Source organism: Micromesistius poutassou (genome assembly GCF_964030765.1).
Source record: "Micromesistius poutassou genome assembly, chromosome: 10".
NCBI classification, from domain to species: domain Eukaryota; kingdom Metazoa; phylum Chordata; class Actinopteri; order Gadiformes; family Gadidae; genus Micromesistius; species Micromesistius poutassou.
In genome coordinates, this window is record NC_140280.1 from 15,137,634 (window position 1) to 15,163,065 (window position 25,432).

Consider the following 25,432-nt stretch of genomic DNA (forward strand, 5'->3'; position numbering starts at 1 on the left):
CAATAATATTGGATTTATTAGGTTGTCTGGAACTCATGTAACGCAGTGATTCAATTCAGGAGAGCATACGGCAGCCCTTTAACTGACGCCGTTTGTTGTTATTCTATTGGTAGCAGCACATATTCCCATTCAAGGATAAACGTTAATGTCCTCTCACCGGCTAGAGCCATGGCTTTGAGCTCGCTGGGCTCGCTGGGGTTCCTCTGCAGCTTGCGTTTCGACATGGAGGACGACTTCCCCAGGTTGAAGAAGGAGCGCCAGCTGCCCACCGGGGACTTCTTGGACTTGACCGGAGGCCTCTTCCTGGGACCCAAGGAGGGCGACAGTCGGGTTAGATATATACGTCTGCTCAAACACCATCCATTGGTTCGCTTTATACTAGGTACTATGTAGGGACGATTTAGGACCGTCACTTGCTTTTGTGTCAGAGACTGACCGTAGACATTATAGACGTACGTATATAATAGAACGCATTGACTGACTCTGCTGGCATGAGCTGCGTGTGGTGTGCTGAGCTGAGTGTGGAGTTCTTGTGTTTTCACACCTACAGTTTGTGTTTTCACACTGTGGGTGTGAAAACACAAACGATTGGTCATTTGGGGGATTGGGAGGAAATAGAAAATAAACAGAAAATTCTAGTGCGTAAAATAAATCAGGTCATGTAGTCACGCAGGACCATTTCAATCCCAGAGATAAATGTAAAAGTCAAAAGCACAACCCGCTGAATGCAATGTTTTGACCTAGTTGCTGCTCCCTTAAGTAAAGAGCCCTTTCAGACCCATGCAGTCTCACTCTGCACACCCTCCGGGGGTGAGGTGAAAAGGTGAAGGGGGGGTGTTACGTACCTCTCGGTGGGAAACTCGATGACCGTGTGGAACTTGCCCTGCAGGGCGGCGGGCCCCTCGCCCACCTCGATGTACTTGCTGTCCTCGGTGACGGGGGAGTTGATCTGGGCCTGCGTGCGGGCCTGGGCCTCCTCCAGGGTGAGCAGCTTGGTGGAGGGAGACGACACCAGCAGGGACTTGGGCCGCGACAGCGAGTTGTGGCCTGCGGGGGCCGGAGGGAGGGCAGGGTCAAGTTTCTGTTCCGGGATCCTTTTCATTCTCCCCTGAGCTGTGCTTTACATTTGACATTTACCTTTAGTGTAGTTAACTGTCGCAGTGCAAATGCTAATCCCCAGCTAAAAATGAAACGTCCCAACATAACCCAGTGAATGCTTTTTGTTTTTTATAACGGTGCTTGCTGGGAAAACATAATATAATAAATGTGCTATTGGGTGTATGTAATGAAATCCAGCCAAACCAAAGCTGTTTGATTATTAAAACCAAGTTCGAGAAGATGTAGCAGGCTATCGCAGACGTATCTGGCAACATTTATTGATAACCTTTTCTTCTTTAGTCTTTAAGTCTACAGGAATGTACTGTCTTTTAACAAAGCCAAACAGCTTAGGAAACTATGCCTTCTATAAAGAACCTCCAGAACTACACCTAAAACAAGACAGCTGCTGCCACAACACACACACGCACACACACACACACACACACCTGCACCCTCCCGTATGAGGGAGCTGAGCTTGGCGCTGAAGAGCACGTCGGTGTGGTTGAGGATGAACTCCACCACCACCGACTGGATGCGCACCTCCATGAAGGCCGCCGTGCCGCTAAAGCAGGCGGACTCGATCTGCTTGGACCTGGGAGAGGAGCGAGAGGCGGCGGGGGAGGGGGTGGGTGGGTGGGCAAAGGCCAAAAGGAGAGAAAACACACGTTCCTTTAAAACATTGCTGCAATGGGCGGCACAGAAGACAATACGCCTTGTAGCGAACCGAGGTTCGACGCCCATCCTATGCTACACGTCATCCCCGCTCTCCTTCAACCCACTCTCTTCACCGTCCCCTTATCCTAAAAGTTAATCCTACGAATGACTGGATAGTAATTCAGAGTAATTAAGTAACTGGCAAAACTGACTCGCAGTGAATTCAGAGACACATCGCTATAGATACGGGTTCGGCTCCTCGCTCAAGGACGCCTACAGGTCAAGTCTGCGGACGTCCAATCCAGCACCTTTCAGTACAGAGTTAGACCCCCACCACGTCTACCCTACACACCACATCGAGAAAGAGGGGGGAACAACATCAACAGAAACACGGCGGGCTCGCCCCCCCACCTCAGCAGGTTGGGCGCCCACACGATGGCCAGGTTCTTGCTGTGCATGTTGGTGATGTAGCTGAACGTGGCCAGGTGCGACAGGTGTCTCATGAGGAACTCCAGCGTCCTGCGCACATACACCAAAAAACAACAACAAAACGATCGTCAACAATTAGCACGGTTTCCTCTGTGGAGGTGCAGCCTGGGCGTGCAGATCCTCAGGCGGCCACCGGGTGGGGCTGTGACTCTTCACCGGACCTGTAATGCGGCGGGGGCAGCTGCTGGATGACGTCATGGATCTTGATGAGTCGCTCCTCGTCTGTGGCGGCCGATACGGCATCCTTTAAGGAAGGAATGATAGAGAGAGTAGGGGGGAGAGAGAGAGAGTAGGGGAGAGAGAGAGAGAGAGAGAGAGAGAGAGAGAGAGAGAGAGAGAGAGAGAGAGAGAGAGAGAGTAGGGTAGAGAGAGAGAGAGAGAGAGAGAGAGAGTAGGGTAGAGAGAGAGACAGAGAGAGAGAGAGAGAGAGTAGGGGAGAGAGAGAGTAGGGTAGAGAGTAGGGGAGAGAGAGAGAGAGTAGGGGAGAGAGAGAGAGTAGGGTAGAGAGAGAGAGAGAGAGAGTAGGGGAGAGAGAGAGAGTAGAGGAGAGAGAGAGAGTAGGGGAGAGAGTAGGGGAGAGAGAGAGAGAGTAGGGGAGAGAGAGAGAGTAGGGGAGAGAGAGAGAGTAGGGGAGAGAGAGAGTGGGGGAAAGAGAGAGTAGGGGAGAGAGAGAGTAGGGGAGAGAGAGAGTAGGGGAGAGAGAGAGAGTAGGGTAGAGAGAGAGAGAGAGAAGGGTAGAGAGAGATAGAGAGTAGGGTAGAAAAGAGAGTAGGGGAAAGAAATCAAGGGTTAGTTTAACAGTAACAGGAATGGACCAATGAAAACAACACCAAAGTTAAGATACGCTGAAAGGGGGAGGACATTAACGAACACAGATTTCAACCCCCCTCCCCCCCCGGCCTCTCCCTCCACCCTCTGTCCTCATCCACCGTTGTAAAGCTGCCATAACAACGAGCAAACATCTCCCCTGTCCCCGGGGATGGCCCTGTTGTGTTTGGAGAGCGGTTTCTTATTCCACGGCGCCCGACAGCAGTTCTCCGCATTGGTAATGACAGGGCGCACCGTGTTCAATGCTATTATTCCAGGGGCGCCGAGCAGCTAAAGCGTTAGCGTGTGAAGAAATAAGATATTGCGTTCCCCCGCCTTACCCCTAACGGCCTGAATGGATTCCTAAAGGAGAATTAGGCCTGTAGGACTAGAGTTTGAACGAATGCAGTTTGTACTGACTCTCTGTTCCACTGTTGTTCTCTTGGGAGGGATACAAACATGACAAGGCCGCCTTTATAACCGCATTTATAAACAAAATATAAAACATGAATACAAATCTACTGACAACATGAATGTGGTCGGAAAGAGATTGATACACATACAGAGGGAGACAGGGAGAGAGAGAACAGGAGGGAGAGTGAACGAGAGAGAGAGGGAGGGAAGGAGGGAATGCTTTTCTTAGTGGGTCACAGGGGGAAGCTAGGGTTTCAAATATGAAGGCAGGGTTACAGGGAGTTGTTTGGGGGGTGGTGGGGGCGGACGGTGGTTTCGCCTGGACGATGCTTACAGAGAACTTCTCATAGAGCTGGTAGGTGAGCAGCGGGTTGGGCAGCTCTCGGAAGTAGAGCTTGCACAGCGAGCCCACGCAGTGGATGTCCTGGATGTACACATCTTTGGTCAGGTCGGGGATCTGCTCCGAGTCAAACTCGTGCCTGGAGTCAGAGGGAGAGGGACAGGGGGCAACAGAGAGGGAAAGAAGTAGAAACAGCGGGTTAGAAAATGCTGTTTGGCTCTGGCCCCTTCTGACTAATGTAAATACTGACGAGAATCAATGCATGCACCAAAGGGTTTAAGGCCTTTTTGCTTATTCTCTTCTTCATAACAGGACTGTGACACGAGTGAAGAGTTTCGGATAATCTACTGATAAGTTATGTTGATTTGTGTAAATAGAGGATCATGCTTCACAGAGGGTGTGCAAATGGGATTTCACAAAAATCTCAATTGGATATTGCTCCAAAGCCCTCTAAAACCTGAATCACACACCTCTAAATCCTAAATCAGACACACACACACAAACCTCTAAACTCTGAATCTCACACACACTTCTAAATATTGAATCACCCACCCACCCACACCCACACACACACAGTGCAGTTGACATTTTGCGTAGCACGATCCTTTTAGATTACCCGCACGGTCAAAAGCCCACCCAATATTATGCCATCAGGATAACAACAGTGGTTCAGCAAGTCATGCTTGTACCTTTGCACTTAAAAAGAAAGCCTCACATGTCAACCGGCAAATGGAATGTCCATTTTTATAATGGCAATAGGCCTGAGAGGAATGTTATCAGTGTAAAGATGGGGATTGTGGCCGGGCTGGAAATCCTACTTCTGGTAAGATACTAAAGATGCAGATGAGTAAAGGTTTAGCGTTCGAGGTCCAACATGAAAAAAAGGACATAAGAAGACACAAACTGCACATGCATCAAGGCGTGAGCGTTTACTGGCTTCTGGCTAACGTGTCTGGGCTACCTGCAGTCTTCCTGGATAACATGCATGCAACACACTTCAATTCAAGCTGCTCTTAAAAAATACTCGATAGAGAACCAGGAACAGAGCATCAACAAACAAACTCCTCAGGAACACACTCCGTTACTCCCAGGCCTCTCTGTGCTCCCTACCTCAGCTTCTGGATGTTGGACGCGATTCCAGAGAGGCGGTAGATTCCGTCCACCACCCCGTGCTTCTCGAGGAACTCTGTGCAGCTCTTGAGCACTTGAGGAACTGAGGGGGGGGGAAACAACCCAAAAGACACAACTTTAGCCGCATATCAACACACACACACACACACACACACACACACACACACACACACACACACACACACACACACACACACACACACACACACACACACACACACACACACACACACACACACACACACACAATAATTCAATGTGTCTGCTGGAGGTTTGGCGACAACCCCAAGGTTAATATAATTCTGAATGGTTCGGTATTGGATTTGTGTGCTGTGTCTGTCCAGCTGAATTTGAATATGGAACAAACGTTGGGAATAAAATAAAAATACAATAGAATCACTGGCTTGTCATGCACTGCAAAGGGGGAAGTGTGACACAAAAATACCGAAAATACCGTATCCCACTAAGGTCTGTGGCCATGGCTACACTTCCAGTAGTAAAACCACATTTCTAACCTTAACGCCTGTTAGTCAAGTGAAGGGTTGTAAATATTGTCGGGGAAACTGTTTTACTGGACAACCGTACATAAATGTTTGCGATGACTTCTGTCCGACCAGATTTGTGTACGGAGGAGAAGGAAAGTGCTGCAGACATAGCAGTTAATGGCCCTGGGTCGATAGCACACATGCCACTGTCTTTTACACACACACACACACACACACACACACACACACACACACACACACACACACACACACACACACACACACACACACACACACACACACACACACACACACACACACACACACACACACACGATTAAAACAGACCTGGGCTTGGGCTCTGTCTGAGTGATTGTATATAGATGTTTAGATGAGAATGCCACGAAAAGAGCAAGCGGGAGAAATAGAATTGTAAATCATCTGGGGACCTTATTATTGCGAGATAAGGGAGTGTGCTGGCTTGTGGTGTGGGAGATGTGTGTCAAAACGCACCAACATACAGCCAGCTTCCCAGGCCTCCCACACATCTCACACATCGCTCAGAGATCGTCAGAGAGAGTGAGAGGGAGCGAGAGAGACCAGCTAAAGCAGCTGTTTCTGCCAAATTCCACACATAGTCGAGCAGTAGAAGAGACACTCAGGGAAGGAAAGCCCAACTGCTTTGCATTTCCAGGCAGAGACACAATGTCAATAATATGGATAAACCCAGTTTCTGCAGTATTTTTTCGAACTCAGTGCAATCTCATAACCTATATACGTATTGCTTATACATTAGCTCAGATAGCTCTTCTTGGAGCGAGGTGGAGAGGGGTGTTGGCGGCATTGTGGAGTGGGATCAGGTCACCAACTGAACTGAGTCACAGGAAGTGATCACATCGCGTCTTATCTTAGTGTGTCTTAGGTGTGTCATGGCTATTCAGAGCAAGGGTTGTTGAGTGACATCACACACTGCGCGACAGAGGGGAGAATCACCAAGTCACACACAATGCAAAAGTATCAGGATAAATATCATGATAACATAACTCAGGATGTCACAGAGAGAAAGAATTAACTGACGCACACGAGTCCCAACTGCTCCTGACGGGCTAGGCGTAGGTCCAGGCGCGCTGCCTTGTTACCCCACAGCACCGAGTTAGATAACAGCATCATTGCATTGTGGAACTCGATTTGACGTCCATAACAGAGTGGGTGGCTACATAACATTGAGTCCACGTGGACTCAAACATTGTGTTACTGTGATTAGCAGTGTCTAATGTAGCCTATTATACACAGTGTAGCATGGGGGCTTCTTATGTTGCAGGTTCATTTTTACTGGGTTTTAAATGTTTTTTGGGGGGGATTTCTAAGTATATTAATTTGAATCAAGTAATCATTTTCAGATGACCCTCTTTTCTGTCAATTTTGCTAATGGGTAAGCCATGTTTGTGAACATGCCCATGTATATTCTGGAAACTTGTATTACATACCAGTTCGGTTGATTAATAGTCATGCAATTTCTAAATAAACGCTTTTTTCCCACAAATGATATGGGGGGAAAAAACAATTATGCAACAATGAAGTCTCACTAGAGAAAAAAAAAGATCAATGTCTCTCACCATGTCAATACTCCCTCACTGCTAATGCTTAACTTCCATCAATTAAACAGTTGTAATCAGTCACAGCTAAACCCCCTTACAAGCACTGTGGGAACTAATCTACCGGAAGCCTGAGAGAGAGAGAGAAAAGTGGCGAGCGCGAGAGAGAGAGAGAGAGAGAGAGAGAGAGAGAGAGAGAGAGAGAATAGAGAAAGAGAGAAGTAGCAAGAGAGAAAGCGAGGGAGAAAGTAGCGAGAGAGAAAGAGAGAAAGTAGCGAGAGAGAAAGTGAGAGAGAGAGAGAGAAAGTAGGGAGAGCGAGGGCGAGAGAGAGAGAAAGAGAGCAAGATTGGTTGAGAGAGAGAGGACCGAGGCAGTGAAAGTAGAGTGCAGGGACATAGAGTAAGTGATTGAGAGAGAGACTATAGAGTAATTAAGGTGGTCCTTTCCTTAACTGAGAGAACAAAAACGAGACAGAGAGACAGTGAAACCCACACACACACACACACACACACACACACACACACACACACACACACACACACACACACACACACACACACACACACACACACACACACACACACACACACACACACACACACACTCCTACCGTCATGACCAGAGTTCAGCAGGTGCTCTCCCAGGTCACAGCCGAAGACCCTCTCCCGGAGGATGCCCCTCTGCTTCAGCTTCTGCTTGGTGGGCCTCGACTTCATGAAGGTGCGGAGGAAGGTGATCAGCTTGCCGTGCTTCTTAGACACTGCGGAGGGACGGAGGGGACACACACAATTAAGAGTCTACAGCCGTTGGTACTTTCCTTTACCCCATTCCCAGTGAGTTGTATTGTTGTTGAGGAGAAGAGACAATTGAAGACAATCGGTGAGTATTGTGAAAAGTATGACCAAGTAGAGAGAAACATCGATTTTTTTAACACGCTCCGTTACAGTCCAGCAACTTGGGAGTTTAGTCTGACCGAAAAAGGGTTTAATTCTGCAAAAGATGACATTCAAGCTAGAACATGGTATTAAAAATAACCCAGGTACCTACTGGAGCCTAGTCGTGCTATCCCAAAGCCTCACGACTCACAGCCTCAGCCTCACAACTCAACAAATACAATAACACAAAAACTGTCTTAGGAGCGGTCCCCACACACTGTAGCCCCGGTAAGTACACCGGACCCCTCTGTTTCCAAACCAGCTCTTTGTGCAGCAGAACTATCGAGCACTATGCCCGGCACTGAATCTCCACACCAAGGTACAAATGTGGTCGGCGTATTTTTTTTCTTCCTTTCGACCTATTGTGGATATTTTAACCCTCATTGGGATGTAAAGCCCTTTTCCATTATGCGTGTGTAGTTAACTTGAAGCGTAAGCTCTGCTACTGAATACCACCTCCTAGGCAACTATAAAGGCATTCTTCTCAGCCAATACCAGGCCTCTCTTCTCCTCTTCGACCAAAAACCCTCTTCTGCAACCACCCACTGCCTGTTACACTGCAGGGAGAACTCCCAAAACTCCCTCGCTGTCAAGTCCTTCTACTCTGCTACTGCCTAGTCACTCTGGCACATTCAGAAAGGAAATGGAACTTTGAATAACAATTCAGGCGGCAACAATTAATATTTTATGGAACGGTTATGCAGTAATTACAAAAAGACAAACAGGCGGAGAATGACCCCCGACTCCTGATCTTGACAAATTGTTTTACCCTGTCCATTGTCACAGGGAATTTATCACACTTAGTCACAATATTTCTGATATATTTCAGCTGCTACTGCATTACATCTTATTCAGGGCAGTTCTAAATAATACTGAAGGCCTTAGAGGGCATTGTTAAGTCTGTAATGCTGGAGCATACATGTTCAATTTTTTTTTATTTTGAAAGACTTCGATGGGAAAAAAGGAAGGAACTCAGAATTACAACCTGGCTTTCAGAATTACCACATGGCTCAGACATCTTACTATAAAAACGTCTTCTTCTTTGAATTAGGGCGCACTTAGCCTTCTCGCAACCATTGATACAGCACAACAAGTAACTAACTTCCAAGTAAAATGCACTCAACTGGTGAGCGTATTCACATTACAGGGTTGAATGCATACAATAGGCCTATGTGTTGAGATTTCAACCACCCAAGTTAAATACACAGTGGTTAGTAGTGCATAGCACCACATGGAACCTGATCCAATGCGTAACCAAGTTTACATAAAGCACCAGTTCGCTTTGCATAACACATGTCATGTTGAGCTTGCTAGCCAAGCTCAACATGACATGATTCTTCATTCTGCGCATCACTTGGCGTGCCTTAACAATGTGCATAGTGCGTTACATTTTGTCTGTATTTTCTTTCAATGACCTCCTTCAATATCCGATTGGAGCTCAAGGAGCAGCGATCCCAGACACATGTTACCAGAGTTCAGAGGAAACGCCAAAAATTATCATCCGGACCTCAGTTATTGTTAAGATCAAGGGAATGCTGCCGGCTGTAACCATTCCAAGAACACAGAGCAGGATCAGAGATTCATCTCACTTTGTGGCCTCAGAGGTACCATGTACTTTGACCAAAGAGTGAGTTGAACAGCCACTAATGTTTCCAATGCGAGACCCCCGGGCCAAGCGGGAGAAGTCATCATGGTGGAGCAGGTTTGTTTTTCTCTGGTATTCCAGGGGCACATTCCTGCTCCTAATTTGAAATACAGTCCCCGATATTTCCGCTCTTCTGGAGTTTTAGTGAGCAGATCTGCCATCTTTTCACCTGCTCCTGCAGCATATGGTTCTTCAATAGAAGAGTGGGTCTTTCATTTGGGTGGTCGTTCTCTTATGTTGTATTTTCATAACAGCCCATCATCACAGAAAGTTTGTAGAATCAAGTCAACATGTTACATTTTTGTCTAAATGCTCGACTAAAGAGGGCTATATTATGTGAAAATACAACACGGTAAGGCACTGCTGTTTAAACAGAAAATTCTACAATGTCAATAATGTGCAAAAACAAAGAAGCAGGTTTGTATATGACCCACGGGGAAGTGCAACATTTATAAATCATAACTCTATCCTTAACAAATGTCTCTCCAGTAATGCTTTGTCCTCTGGCATGGAGACGGAATATTAACAACGCTGGGTCTTTTGCAACATGAATGCACACCACGGAGGTAAACACATTGCAGATGTGGACTAAAGCCCCTTCTAGAATGCCAAACATTCATTTTAAATATTGTGTTGCTGTTGGTGGTTGAAGTACCATAACAACCCAGCACAGAGATTTCTTGTGTTTAAAAACACAAAACCCTTTCATTTGAGCTTCTCACTACCACCCAACGGTACACTCCAATCCCCCCAGAGCACTATGTAGCGGCAGCACTCCACATGGGCTTCAGGAAGATCCACAGAACGACGTTAAAACTAATTTGCTTAGTGGTGTATCACAAGACCTCGCTGGGCCTCGCCATGCATGTGATCAGGCATCCATCAACAGGCTGCGCCGATTCAATTGAACTAATTTCCATGGATTAGGTGCTCGCCTTCACATGAGACGTAATATAGATGTTAAGGTTTATACAGACTCCTCTGCAAACCTAATCTCGATCCTAAACTTTATATTAAGGAGTGCCATTAAGGTGGAACAAGTAAGGTTTATACTTCTGTGCCGAATAGCTGCTATGGTTATACCACTGCTCTCTCGAATACCTGCAGAGTGAAAAATGTAACTACATGTTTGGAAGAAAAACCATAAATGCAAGCATCGCCGTGGAGACACACGGCGGCTATTCGACACAGAAGTGTGAATCATCCCTTTGATTCTACAGCCTTATTGAGAGAGAGAAATGGTGTTAAAATTCCCTCTGTTGTGTTTAGCACCCACAGCCAGAAAACAAGCGCTGAGGCATCATTGTTTACCCTGTGGAGGGATCAAACGGCCTGCAATATTCTGTTGGATCCGTGTTCGTGTGCGTGCACGTCGGTGGAGACAAAGGCGGACAATGGCGTTGCAGTCGGCATAGACAAGCGTGACATTTTCAAACGAGCCGCCTCGATCAACTGTGGCTACAGAGGGTAGTTTTCCTCTTCTGCTGAGAGGAGCAGAGAGGAACTCCCATCCTCTGCTCTACATCAACACCTGACAGCCCCAGGAGACAGGGGCTCCTGCCGCGGGCTGGAGCCCTGAGGAGGCCCTCAGACCCACCGGTCCACAGCGGGCATCAGAGGGGGACATGGAATGATGCGGGAACAGGACTGGATGGTGAGGGTGCAGGAAAAGATGGAAATACATATCGTAGGAAAAAACAGAGAAAGATATTGATGCCCCTGGGCTCGTTCGTTCGCACAACATCAACTCATATACCATAACGTGGTAATTCACACATCACAACATATCGTTGAATATAACGCTTTTGCTGTTACCTTCTGTATCACAATAAATGTTGTATTGCAAGATCCTTGCCAATAAACAGTCCAATGGGCTGGGGCCACTATGCTAAACGCTTTGTGTGTTTGTGTTCCAAAGCAGTTGAAAAAAAGGCATTGCATCACATGGTGCACTGTGATTAATCAAGCTCAGCTGTCATTGGGCGGTGCTCAGTGTGGGTCTTGGTGTTAAGACAGCTTCCAAGAATCTGGACGAGTACTGATGACCTCTCAGCCGTTACAGCTAGGTGAATGAGAGCCAGCAGCCTCTCCCTGGTGTTTGCATTCGTAACAGACACTGCAGGAGGTTCAAGCGTAAATGTCTCATTTTGGAATGACACTTTTCTGAAGGTTTAGAGAAGTAGTTCACGATATTAGCAGCCACTCTCTCGATCCCATTTTGTTTGCGATCAGCGGCAGGATCGGTGGCAGGTTTTGTGCGTGACTCAAATGAGTGTTTAAAGAGAAGGGAAGCCAAGCATTACATCAACATCATTCCGTTCATTTAGCCAGGCTTTACTCTCTCATAGAAGCTGTAGTCAGAACAGTAATCAACATTACAAAAAGAAATGTAATCAAGACATGGTTTAGGGCTTCACGAGCCAGAGCAACAGCCAGGTTTTAAATAAAGAAGAGCTGCACTGAGCTCTGGTTGACAATGCTGACATTTAGCTTGTAAGAGTAATGTGGCAGTAGGCTGAACTGGGACAAAATCATTTCCTCGAGTATAAAAGGAGCACACTTTTCAATTAAGCAGCTTTGACTAAACTTTGATCTGTTCTATGAAAAAACCCATCCGGGTTGTCTGCTATCAGTGACAAGCACTGGGCTGCAGATATCTCAATGGATGAGGCCTTAAGCTGTATTGACATTGTTTACATAACTTATCAGGCCAGAGGGGGTAAACCGCTGGTGAGGAGTGCAGTGTTAATACAATGGGCGCCACATTAACAGACCATAACTATCTCCACACTGACGTCCTGGAGAGGAACCGTTTAGTGTCAAGTGTAAACAACTGAGGCTGTGTGTGTGTGTGTGTGTGTGTGTGTGTCCGTCCTATTAGAAGGCGGCCATCAGAGACAGTGACCTCTGTCCGGAAAAGGACATAGGAGCTCAAGTGTTGTGGTGATGGAAGGAGCAAAATGGCTTATTGTTCCAAACGCTAAATGGCCCACTTAACACAACTCTAGCCTAGAGAAGACAGAACAGAGGCCCAGAGGGACATAAATGGTGATGTGTGGTCTCGTACTCAACAAAGAGCATTTATGTGGGACATTTGCAGCAGTCCAGTTTTGTGATCCGTTTGACTAATGATAACTTCAGGACTAATGCTAAACCAGGACGACTAAATCACTTTTTGTTACATGAATAACTAAAGCTGAGAGGCGTGTGTTATTTGTGTACACAACACACAAGTGCGTGCACCCGTTGCCCTTGACGTGTCATTAAATGCACAATACACAACGATAGTGGATGAATGCCTGACCATGTATTCAGCTCTTATTGAAAGCATGGTATACATGACGACTCGACTATTTTGCAGAAAGTTTGCAATCATTTAAAATTAATAAAGAATCAGTTGCATACAATATTTAGCTGGGGATCTATTGGGTGTCAACAGAACCACACAGCAGAGCAATAAAGTGAGATTATACAAGTTACGTTATCGATGATGTACGTACAAATTAGGCTAATTTTGGGGTGGAGTAGCACCTGAGTAATGCACCAGGTTAGCAATGTTATGTTTAAATGCCTCTTCCAAAACAGACACCTCCAGCCGTATAGTTAAAGGCGGTTTAGATGAGTAAGTACATTAGGTTAGTAGGTTAGCAATGTTATGCTGAAAATGTCACTTCCAAAACTTCCAAAAGTGTTAATGAAACGGGTTAGTTGAAGCACAACACGGCCCAGAGTCTTACCTTTGGTCCATAGCGGCGAACTCTTGGCGAGAAAAAAAAAGCGGAATTTCAAGTAGTGTACACTAATCGTGTCTTTGTCCTCTTTAAACTTAACATTAAAGCAACTAGATAAAGGAGGGCGAAAGTCGCAATGTGGCAAGTTTTCCCCGTTAGAAGTCCACGCACAAAGCAAAGGCGCACCACAAACTTTCCTCTTCGCCCTGTCAGCTAATAGCCAACTACTTCCCTGTATCGTTTTACTGTCTCCAGAGAGGAGAGCCAGCGGCAGCATCTGGTGGTTCCCCGCAGTGGAAAAATCCTTATGCCGTATTCAAAGCCCAGCCCCCTCTTTTTGCTCACTATTGGTAGAGTCCAAAATCCTCTCATTTTGTACAGTACTAAGGAATCCACGTGCAAGGTGCAAAGTTCATGCAGCTCATGTTTCTTACGGAGACCGACGGTTTAGCAATGCTATTAGTCATAAGCTATTAGTCATAAGGCTATATCCATTACATGTTTAATGAGCTTTCCGCTTTTACAGCTCCAAGAAAAGACAAAAACAACGGCAACGGCTCTCCTCTTCCTTTTGCCCCTTCTCTCCATCACATAACCAGCTGTCGTGGCTTGTACGTGCACACAGCTGCCCAATCACCGGTCCCCAGACCTGACGACGATCTGCGCCAGGAAGGACTGAATGGTGGAAAAATAAAAGGTGAAACGCCACATCTGGCAAAGCAAGCTGGTGGACCTTAATGGGGGCGAGGCCTGCCGGTGGCTTCCACTTGTGCTCACTTACACATCTGCATTCAACTGCAGTGCAATGCCACAGAACGGAGTGTCTAACTGATGAACAGAATCCCCTGGGTCGGTACAGGTATTTTCCTAAAAAGGTTAGCATCAGTGTGAGATCTTCAAAGGCAATCGTCGATCTCGGAGGAGTGGGTGAAGTTTGGGTGTGCGGGTGCGTTAGTGAGTGTGTGTTGTGGGGCCGCCTGCTGGAATGTGCTCTTTCAGTCGCCATGGAGAGGGGGACAGAGATTCTTACTGTTGCAGCACAAAGCTTAATGCTCAATGGATGGGGTTTTAGAGCTCCCCCCACTCCCCATTGTAAAAGGATTAAATAAATCAAGGCTGGTCTAGACCTAGCTCCATGGCACCCCTGCATGCTCCTTTCAAGCCTCACCCAAACACATACATACAAATACAGCTGGCCACAGCCCAGAGCTCAGACCCCCGCCTCCATTCAAACAGCTCTGGAGGAGCCCTGTAATAAAGCTCAAGCTATTTGCATACACCTAGAGGAGTGGTGAAAGGAAATGCACAGAGAGACACGACACTGGACGACGCTCAACACACAGATCATCTTTTTCGACGTTTTCATTTTCAATGCATTATCATCCATAATGTCCATAGTCATTCAGCACCACATTGCATACATAGCATGACACTGCAGGTGGCCACAGAGACTTACCTGTATAAACAAAGCAGAACACTGATCACAAAAGAAGGGAAGTGAGTAGAGAAGAGGAATAAAGTGCCACGCTCAAATGGGAAGGTGGGTGACAAACTACACATTTTACACAAATAAACAAGCTATGCTTGCTCAAATAGTTAAAAGCAACTACAGTTAGGGGAAAATAACACAGACACATAATAAAAGGAGAAAGAGGGATCATCATTCAGGTACGATTTCTCATTCTACACACACAAGTACACGAGTATGTGAAGCCTTAGGTTAGATTCCATGTCCAGTTAACACAAGTGGTGCAAAGGATCGGAGAGGTGTTAGGGTTTAAGGTCATCGGGGAAAGAGGAGCAACAACAGAAGGAGAAATTCAGAGTCCCCCCCTCGCCCACCCGGCGATGTTGGTCTACCTGAATCAGGGCTGTAGTGGTTTAGGGGGTCAGCCACCCAAACATTGTCCTGTTTTACACTCTCCATCTCCAGGTCTGCATGCAGCCCGGGGCAATGGCAGGCAGGCAGAGGATGATCGGATGGATGGTCGGTCGGTTGGATGTTTGGATGGATGCATGGATGAGGCAAGCAGCGTCATCGAGAAGAGACGGGGAGGGAGGGGGAGAAAAGCACTTGTTGAGTTAGAAACCATGTTACATGGGATTACGGAGGCAGGTGGGCTTTGAATAGTAAGCCAATGGGACAGTAAAATCAAGTTTATTTTTTAAAGGGCATCTGTAGAAGAGCCTCCATGCCATAATGAAGGTTATGCCAGACGGATTTTGTGAAGCATCCATTGTAAAAGATTAGAGCAAATGCCTCACTTGGATGTGGCCTTCCCTTGACTTGGCTATACAGAAACAACCTCAACGATCGGGGTAGACAATTCCAGGTTCAGAAAGTCAAACCCCTGCAGGGCTCTTTTTATTTGTACTTTATTCATTCATGCAGTCCAGCACATTTCACTATCATCCTCTGGGTTCTGCTGACGGGAGAATCCTAAGCAAATGTGCTGAGGTGGGTGTAACTAACGGAGAAGGAGCAGTTGCTTTCTGAACCTGGAAGTTTCTAGAAGTCTCTAGTGGCGACAACGCGGGCATGAAGCATTGTGTTTACGCCGCGTTGCAATGCTAAAATGCAAATCACGGGTATATACTGTATATATCTTCGTTGTAAGGTACTAAAAGTAGACATAGCAATATAAAGCAAGGGGGCGGTGTACTAGAATGAGAGAGAATGTAAAGTATACCCGCACGCACAGGGAGGGAAGAGATTCCAGGATGCAGGCTGCAGACCAGTGCATGGCGATGCTGAGGCAGGGGAGAGGGGAGGAGCGGTTCACAGTCAAATGCAAAGCAAACATCAGAAATAGTTGAATAACCCATACCAGCAGGATGGATTCATGTCTGAAACATTAAAGAGACGGACTGGGGTGGGGGTGGGGGCGGGGGCGGGCATAAGCCATGCAGCCATAGCTTTCCACTGAGAGATGAGCCAACACAGGGCCTAGTTGATCAGCTCTGCCCTCCCGTGTTATTCATTTGAAGGAACATTGAATTATGGATGTTTTACTTTTTTTTTCTTGAATGTTGCTTAGCGAAACAAACACAAGGACATCACATTTTTTGAAAAACATCAACGTGCAGATGGATGAGTGAAGTGTGGCTGGAACAAGTGCCATGAAAGCGTCAAATATAGTGTGAGGGCTAAAATGGCTTTATCCAGGATCATTGTGGTGTGCATGGCGTGCCGTAATACACGCTAAATCCAAAAGTTGCGCTTGCTAAACCTTGGGAGTGATTCACATGCGATCCAATAGCACCAGGCCCAGCATCTGAAACCTCTTATACCCCGCCGACCCCCCTGATAATTGTGGCTTACTGGGGCTCATTTTATGTTTTTACATATCTTCATGTTTTTCTTTGCAGCGTGTCATCACTTTTCCAATTTTCCAGTTCGTTGGAGGTCAAGAGACCTGGGTGGAGGAGGAGGAGGAGGAGGAGGAAAGGAGGTGGAGGTGGGTGTTTCTATTTCTTTTTTAATTTGGTATCCAAATTAAGACACGATCAAACAGCCTGCTCTTCTCCACGGAGTTCAACGTGGAGCCTTGTGTGAGTCATGCAGCTCATGAGTCAGTCCTTTGGATACAGGAAGGGGCTTTTAGACCCTACATGGATGCAGGGCTTGCTTTTCTTTTTGGGGATAAATCAAATTCTGTCGGGGGATGAGGGAAAGGGTTCAAGTGTGGGGGCTCCGGTTTGAACCATAGTAAAAAAAAAAAAAGTATGCTGTGGCCATGCCAAGGGGGGTTTATGATGTTATTATTCTGACTCAGTTTAACAACAAGGGGATATGGTCACTGGGCTTATCCGACGACTCTTGACTTATTTTGATATGCAGTTGATCTGCATACTTACAGAGGAAAAACATTCCGCCCAGCCATTAAAAGAACAATTTGTTTAAGAAAACACTTGCATAGTTTCCCTTCAATTTGTAGCAGATACAAGTGGATTACAATGGTGCACTTGGAACAAGGTGTTAAATAAATAGTCAAATAAAGACACACTTCCCTAAAAATACAAAACATACTTCCCTGCTGTAATCATCATGTATCATCATCATCATAATCATCACACACACAGAAAGGCACCAAAGCCACAGCTCGAATCACAAGGCCTGAACTCATTCATTGATATGTGCCCGTATCAGCTGCAGTACATGATATTCAGGTGATTAAACGATGAGGGCAATCTCCTCTCAGCACACACACACTCCCACTAGAGGGTTGCATTAGAAGCCCAGGGTACCTGGCTTTGGCACTGCGTTGGTCACAGACTGCGGCACTTTATCGTTTATCAGCTCCACACACTCGCTGGGAAAGAAGCCAACCTAGAGAGAGGGAGAGAGGGAGAGAGAGAGAGAGAGAGAGAAAGAGAAAGAGAAAGAGAGAGAGAGAGAGAGATGGAGGGAGAGAGAGAGAGTAAGAGGACCATCATTTTTTTTTTAGATTACAAGAGCTGGGACGGAGAGCACTGCTCAACAGCTACTACACACATTTTTTTATCTCTGTGGAGCGCGGTCGTGTTAACATGGCAAGGGCGTGCGTTGGCTGACATGCTCTGAAAGGGGCCTCACCGAGGGCCCGAGAGGAGCTATTTAAACAGGTCCGCTCGGATGTGAAGTAAGTGGATTTTTACTAAAGCAGAGCGCGGCATACATTATCAGACGGGACTTTGAGTCCCTTTAGTAGAAAGCCTGAGTTTTGAGGGGGGGGGGGGGGGGGGAAAGGTGGATGAAACAGATACTGACAGCCAGCACGGGGAGCCCAATTAGGGGCTTAAACTCTTCATCAAGCAGTGTGAAGATGACTCGCGTGTGCGTGTGTGCTTCCATGTCACAGTTTGCGCACCGGGAGAGCATCTTGAGGTCCATTTCTTGTATTCGTTTCTTAACAGTGCAACTCACATGATTCTAATGCCCAAGAGTGAATTCTCAACAACACATACGACACATGACCTTCTACTGCTGAAACAGCATATTGTCGAGAGAGGAGGAATTCAGACCAGCAGGTGGCATCATGATACTAAATCAATACAGCAGTACCCTCTCACTAACATACTGACACGCCCCCTCGTGAACAGTTTTGAGGCTTTTTCATGCAATTTGATCTTTCACTCCTTTTAAATGGTAAATGGTCCTCATTTATATAGCGCTTTTATTGTTGACTGACATTCACCCATTCATGCACACATTCACACACCGACGGTGGAAGTCAACCACGCAGGGCGACAGCCGGCTCGTCAGGAGCAATTAGGGTGAGGCGTCTTGCTCAGCGACACCACGTCACTCAGCTAGGAGGAGCCGGGGATCGAACCAGCAACCTTGCGGTTACCAGCCAACCCGCTCTACCTCCTGAGCTAAAGCCGCCTCATACATACTGACACGCCCCCTCATGTACAGTTTTGAGCCTAGGCCTTTTTCATGCAATTTGATTTTTCATTCCTTTTATCCCATCATCCTGTTTTATTTTGATTCCCCCCCACTACAAGATCCCTGAAGCAGTGTCACTAGAGCTCGCCCGGAGCTCAGCTACGCTAAGCCTTGAACACGACAGATGGACAGACAGTGCCGTCCGACAACCCTCCCCGGCCAGTCACATCAACAAACACAGACGGCTTGACTGACTGGCTGTCTGCTCCCCGGTGGAAAGAGCGGGAGAGAGAGAGGGAGGGGGAGAGAGAGGGAGAGAAAGATAGTGACAGAGAGAAAGAGAGAGAGAGAGAGAGAGAGAGAGAGAGAGAGATAGGGAGCAAGATAGTGACAGAGAAAGTGAGGGATATGGGGTGAGATAATGAGTGAGAGAGCAAGAGAATGAGAAGGGGCGAGATCCAGAGAGAGAGAGAGATTGAGGGCAAGAGTGACAGGACGAGAGAGGCATAGAGAGAGAGAGTGAGGGCAAAAGAGTAAGCAAGCTAGTGAGTGAGAGAGTAGGCAAGATGGCACAGCAGCTGCTCTGATGTAGCCACACACACACACACACAAACACACACACACAAACACACACACACAAACGACTTGACGAAAAAATAAAGACATAAATAAACCCATTCAAGTCAGCTCCCTAGAGTTCATGGGAGTTCAGAGAGAGAGATGCCCCCACCCACTGCTGAACCTCCAGTAGTCCAGCTGTCTTCTTTAACACTCGGTGGATTATGAGACGGGGACGCACTCGCCACCCAGCGGGGGGTATCAGCAGTAAGCTGCAGTCGTGTCAGATCGAGGGGCGGCCGGAGGGGCCGAGATGGATAAACACTGTCTGCAGCTGGGGGCCGGATTCAAGCGCACGCAAGGGGTCGTGGTGCGGAGGACAGAGGGTCAGACCTAGGGGGGCGTGAGGCGGGGGGTCTATTAGGGAACGGGGGGGTCGTCAGGGACCTCACAATGCGACTGTTGAGTGCCGACACCGATATGGAATGCGATTCTGTACATATTGAGATATTATGGGGTTTTCTTTTGTGCGTTTTCATATTACGTGTGGGTTAACACTGGGGTACCGGTTGTACAGCTCCGGTGTTATTTTTCGAATTAATTGGCAAAACAGATCCGAACATAGAACAGAACAGAACTAAGTTGAGGCCAGTTGACCATTGGCAAATGTATGATGTACATTTTACCATGTGCGGTTTCTGACATGAATCGATAATCTCTACATCGTAGTAGGATTAAAGACGAAAATCATAAATAAATTATAAATCTTGCAAACAGAGCTTCTTGTTTCATGTTCAATGTCCAGATAATGAGCAGATAGTGAGCAGATATATTCAGAGTGGCCAATCCTCTGACTGCTTGTGAGTAGATGTACCTAAAAAGAAAGGCGTGCTCCATAACTCAAAAAACGAAATAAAATAATATTTAGTCTTTGAGAGAATGTGATGGATTGTGTAGAGATATCCTTGTCAACACTGCGGTGGCTGAAAACGCATATAGTTTATCATCATGCACACAGGGACTTTGGCAGGGGACATTTTCTCGGACAACCAACCTGAAAGCCGTGTTTTCCTCTCCACCATGTGGTGTCCTCCTTGGGGGGCATGTCAATGACCGACACGATGTCACCCACCTGCAAAGAGAGAGAGCGAGAGATATGGAAAAAGACAGCGAGAGAGGGAATATATTAATACTAGGGTGCACTGGGACCAGCCTTGACGTGCACTGCAGCACCGGAAAAAAACAACACGGAAATCTTCAGCTCCCTGTCGCAATTCTAGATTGTGTAGAAGTGTGGCTGACATAGTACGGAAAACATTTACGTTATATACAGTATATATTCATATTTTCTGTTGGCAAGGTTTGCGATACGAAAGAGGGTCATCTTTTTTGGAAACGTCCTACCCTATCAATGTCTTAACCAATCTCAGACAATGTCCTTCACTCCGAACCTCAGTGGCTTGTACACATTTGTACCACGCACTGTGAGGAATTAACACACAAAGTAGCTGTCAATCAAGAAACATTAATAGACAGTGTCACAATAACACAGTGACGTGACAAGAGAGGTAGAGAGGGAGAAAGAGAGAGAGACACACACAGAGAGGAAATGCATCAGTGTCGTCTGAGGGCCGTCACCTCAAATGACAGCTCGTCCGCGGCCTGGGCGATGTAGCGCTTGATGACATGTGCAGCAGCGATGGCTGGCACGTTGATGGAGGACTCCTCATGCACCAACAGATGGTTCCCCTTGTTGTCCACCTAGAACACGCAACACACACACACACACGCATTCACACATCCACATGCATTCACACACGCATTCACGAGCACGAGCACACACACACACACACACACACACACACACACACACACACACACACACACACACACACACACACACACACACACACACACACACACACACACACACACACACACACGTTCACGGACACAAGCAAACCCACAAATTGAGCTTTAAACGCCAAGTGGCTCCAACCCTGGCAGTGATATGCACGTGGAATGGCACAGCCTTTATTTATTTGACAGGACAGCAGGGTCATTAGTCAGTGTTGTGGTTTTGTGGCGTAATGTCGAATACCAGTGCCAGCCAGAGAAGATCTGCAAGATGTTATACATTTAGAGTGGCAAATCCCCACTCTAAAATACTCAGTATGTATGTAGTCATGTATTTATTCAAGCCAGGCATTTATTTTCCCTCTAAAGCAATTTGGTCAGTGGAAGACCATTGTGGGGAAGGCTCCACGTGAGCGTTCAGTTATCGTCATGGGGTAATGTTGAACCACCGTAATGTGATGTGGCGACAGCTGCACAATGTGCAGGTTTGGTACGCTCTTCTCTGGGGGACCTTACCTCCATCCACGTGAGGGCGGGCCCACAGTTGATCTGGTTGTCAGCGATGGCTGAGAGCCGTGAGAGGTAGGCCAATAGCATCTGGGAAACGGACTGCGAAAGACCGGGGGGGGGGGGGGGGTGGTTATCATCCAGCTTTACACAACAATTTCCCTAAGAAACACGAGACAGATCCATTATCTCACTTCGGCCAAGCATGAAGACAAACCGGATTCCCAATTAATCTGGAATTATACAGCCCATTTCGCCATTCCTACTCTTTTTTTGTCCTCTCTGTTTCCCGGTGTGTGCGTCACCGTTCACCAATAAAGCCCAGGGGGTTGGGGGTTGGGCCTGGGGAATGTGGCAAAGGCCGCCTGGTTTCGGTTTCCGAGCACCCAATCATGCTCCAAACGACCTCTGCCGATACCTCGATGGCGAGGGCACCTTTCTGGTTTCGAAAGGCGGCGGTGAGAGCAGTTAAGATACGGGCGGGCGCACAAAGGCTCCGGGGCTCCATGTGACCTCCGTTGAGACAATCGCTGTGCCCATCCCCGTTACACTGGCCTCGCCGAGGTTCACTTGAGCGCTGGAGGTGCGTGCCAGGGTTTCGTTTGAAAGCCTGCCAATATGTCCCCAGGAACAATGGATCCTAGGAACGGCTATTGAGAGCCAAGACTATGTCCTCCTCTAGGGCAGACAAGTGAAACAATCACTCGGAAATGGCCTCCCATTATAAAACGAGAACGACTGGTTGTACTGCCTTCTTTGGTTGGGAGCCCCCACAGAGATGCGTTTTTTCTGAGCGCATTGTTATTGTTGTTGGCTTAATTCCCCTGGCTCCACCTAATGTTTTATTGAATCTAGTTCAATCAAGCACAAAAATATACAATCTTAGTCCAAGTCTAGTCCAAGTCTTTTTTCCTAACTGGGTGATAATGGCTCCACATTTGACTTGAAGTGACCCAGGCGTGATGTCCGTCCTGTGGTCCTCTCACACACACACATACACACACACACACATACACACACCACACACACACACACACACGCACACACCTTTGATTGCGTGCGCATACCTGGAGGGAGTGCCGCAGTGCTCCACTTACTTCGGACTGGTCCGTCAGACTGTCGAAGCGGGGCAGCTCGGGCAGCTGGGAGAAGCGGCGGTCGTAGATGCAGAGGTGCAGGTGTTTGTCCAGCACACGGAAATCCTCATAGCTGCGCCTCACAATCCAGCTCCGGCCCTAGTAGCACGGGAGGAACGCAGCCGAGGGAAAATGAGTACAAGTCCATGTACTAGAGATGCCCACAGGGACTTAGGAATTTGTGTGGCTAACCCAGATCTAACCCGCGACTTGTAACCACCTGTTAGCCCGTTATACTTGATCTCCCGGTAAAGCAATGTTGCCTTTATGGACTGAAGCCATAGACACATATGTAAATACGATATACATACATACATAAATTCATACGATGCAAGGTCTCCATTGAGAAAAAATAACAGAACCAACAAGGGTGAACGTGTTATGGTAAGGGATATAAATATATGAATGACGCTCGTCTGGTGGTCACATAAACCTACTCTGTTATTATCTCAAGTAGGGACATTAGGCTACTATGCATTCTTTCAAACCGTTTCACGGCTTCACGGAGTTGTAACATGGCGTTGTGACCAGAGGGCTGTTCAACATCCCCGACCAAGTATCACAACTTCCCCCCTTAAAGGGTTTTTGTTCCCTCTGTGAAGTAACATTCACTATCTCTATGTAGATAATCAAAACATTCCCGCACATTTCCTCATACCAAGTCCTTCAATGGGGCCAACTCTGCCTTTTCTGGCGTGACAGAAAGAGGAAAGAAAAACCAACGACACTAGTCCAGACCGGGTCAGTTTTGCCCACGGTTCACCGCACAAAACACAACTTGGCTCCTAAACACAGAAGACACGCGGAAAAAAAGAGGAAAACCCACTTCTAGTCGTTCCACAGATTTGTTGTTTCTTTTTGAGCTGGCGACAAATCCCATCCAAACCTCGAAAGAGTCCAAGGTCGGAAGAAAACAGAAAAGAACGAGGCCCAGAGAGACTGGAGCCGGGCCCGTGGTAGCGGGACGAGGGACTTCAGTGGCACCCACGTGCTGTTCACCATGCCCATGGGCGGGGGCGGGGGATGCACTCCTCAGACTCACAGGACACTCTTCTGCTCTGCTGGTCTACTTTACCCGATGAAGCTTTCTCTAAGTTTGGCCTCACCGCCGCCGCCCGTCCCCTCGCCGGTTCTGTGGATTAGAACGCGACGAGCCTCGCGGTGCATCAAAACTAACAGCTGTTGCCAACCCGCTCTGAGGAGAATCGTTGGTGCCAATTTAGCTGGCTGGCTGGCTAGCAGACTCTCTCTCTCTCTCTCTCTCTCTCTCTCTCTCTCTCTCTCTCTCTCTCTCTCTCTCTCTCTCTCTCTCTCTCTCTCTCTCTCTCTCTCTCTCTCTCTCTCTCTCCTCTCTCTCTCTCTCTCTCCTTGAGTTTCTTGGTGCTGGCTAGAGCTGGGATTTCCATGAGAACAGCCACACTTTCCCTCAAAGCAAGGTCAAAAAAACAGAATTTGATATCAAGATATATCCAAAGCAATAGCTGACGGCCTGCATTGCAGGTGCACTCGGGCCTAATCACCATCATCGCCTTGAAAGCACTAAACTTTTGCCAACAATGCAACAATGCAACAATTGCCCTCCACAGAAATCCTCTCATAATTCTCTCATCTCTGCAGATCTCATCATTCTGCAGCTTTAATATTGATTGCCAATGGTATTCGGAAGGGCAGGATTTGATTGACATTGAAGATTCCATCAAACAGGGTACACTTTCCATTGAAAACCAAGTCTATGCTTCCTTCCAATAAAGAATCACTCATGGACATCTGTGGGCTGTGGCTCTCACTTTTCCATTCCAGCATGATTTTTTATATAAGAATGTGGGAACGATCATAACATAAATGCAAATGGAAGTGAAGGCAAAATAGCCTTGAAACTGCTTTATGAATGTTGTAGTTGGCAGTGGTAGAAATATGCTAAATGTATGCAAATATATATATGACTAAACTATGTGTAGTTCAATTCAACATGTTTTCATCAATATTTTGATATTTCCCCCAGCTGTAATGGTGTGTGTTTGTGTGTGTGAAAGTGAAAGTGAAAGTGCTACATATGAATATATGTATGAATCCCAGGCCTTCTGAGGTGTTATTCTTACCTGACAGTAGATTTGGACCAGGTACACCAGTTCTTTGGACTCATAGCCGTTACGGGTCACCTCACACTGCTCGTCCGCCAGGGAAAGCTACAGGACAACAGAATCATATATATACACATAAACAACAAAGAACACGCCACAAAGGACACAAGCTGGGCACAGCAATTCTATGAGGAAAAAACATTGGGAACTTTTGCTTTCGTTTCAAATCAAACCCTCTGTTTTAATTATGGTCCACAGAGATCATTTCAGGTGGTCAAATAAATGAATAAGTAAAAAGACGTACAAAACAATGACCATCTACTATGAATGCAAAAGAAAAACAAAGAGAACGCATTGGAAAAAAGCTGTGTTCCAGCTCTCGTTTTGAGGCTCTTCACGGTATTGTCAGTAGAGGCGTGAGGGGGGGGGGGGGGGGGGGGGGCAGCTGGGGAAAGGGAAGGTGTTCTATTTACAATTTTCGGGAGATGATTATGCTCATGTGTTCTCAACGGAGACCTGCTGGACGCCCACGCTGTACTGAAATATAGATGAGAGGCGGCTGGAACTCGCCCAGCCGCAGCCCGGGAACAGCTGCTA

General features: G+C 47.0%; 1 protein-coding gene across 1 annotated transcript in view; it reads right to left on the reverse strand.

Annotated features, from left to right (window-relative positions):
* arhgap32b (Rho GTPase activating protein 32b) overlaps window positions 1-25,432 on the reverse strand; it is a gene marked incomplete at its 5' end in the record, with an annotated part of 63,189 nt that overhangs the window by 6,824 nt on the left and 30,933 nt on the right. Inside the window, 16 exons of the mRNA XM_084474249.1 lie at window positions 158-303; window positions 846-1,047; window positions 1,545-1,690; window positions 2,164-2,271; window positions 2,403-2,485; window positions 3,797-3,941; window positions 4,913-5,015; window positions 7,625-7,774; window positions 15,186-15,260; window positions 16,026-16,076; window positions 17,574-17,655; window positions 20,309-20,386; window positions 20,893-21,015; window positions 21,628-21,720; window positions 22,716-22,853; window positions 24,854-24,940. Coding sequence (XP_084330375.1) covers window positions 158-303; window positions 846-1,047; window positions 1,545-1,690; window positions 2,164-2,271; window positions 2,403-2,485; window positions 3,797-3,941; window positions 4,913-5,015; window positions 7,625-7,774; window positions 15,186-15,260; window positions 16,026-16,076; window positions 17,574-17,655; window positions 20,309-20,386; window positions 20,893-21,015; window positions 21,628-21,720; window positions 22,716-22,853; window positions 24,854-24,940 — 1,810 coding nt within the window. The remainder of the gene's footprint in view (window positions 1-157; window positions 304-845; window positions 1,048-1,544; window positions 1,691-2,163; window positions 2,272-2,402; window positions 2,486-3,796; window positions 3,942-4,912; window positions 5,016-7,624; window positions 7,775-15,185; window positions 15,261-16,025; window positions 16,077-17,573; window positions 17,656-20,308; window positions 20,387-20,892; window positions 21,016-21,627; window positions 21,721-22,715; window positions 22,854-24,853; window positions 24,941-25,432) is intronic.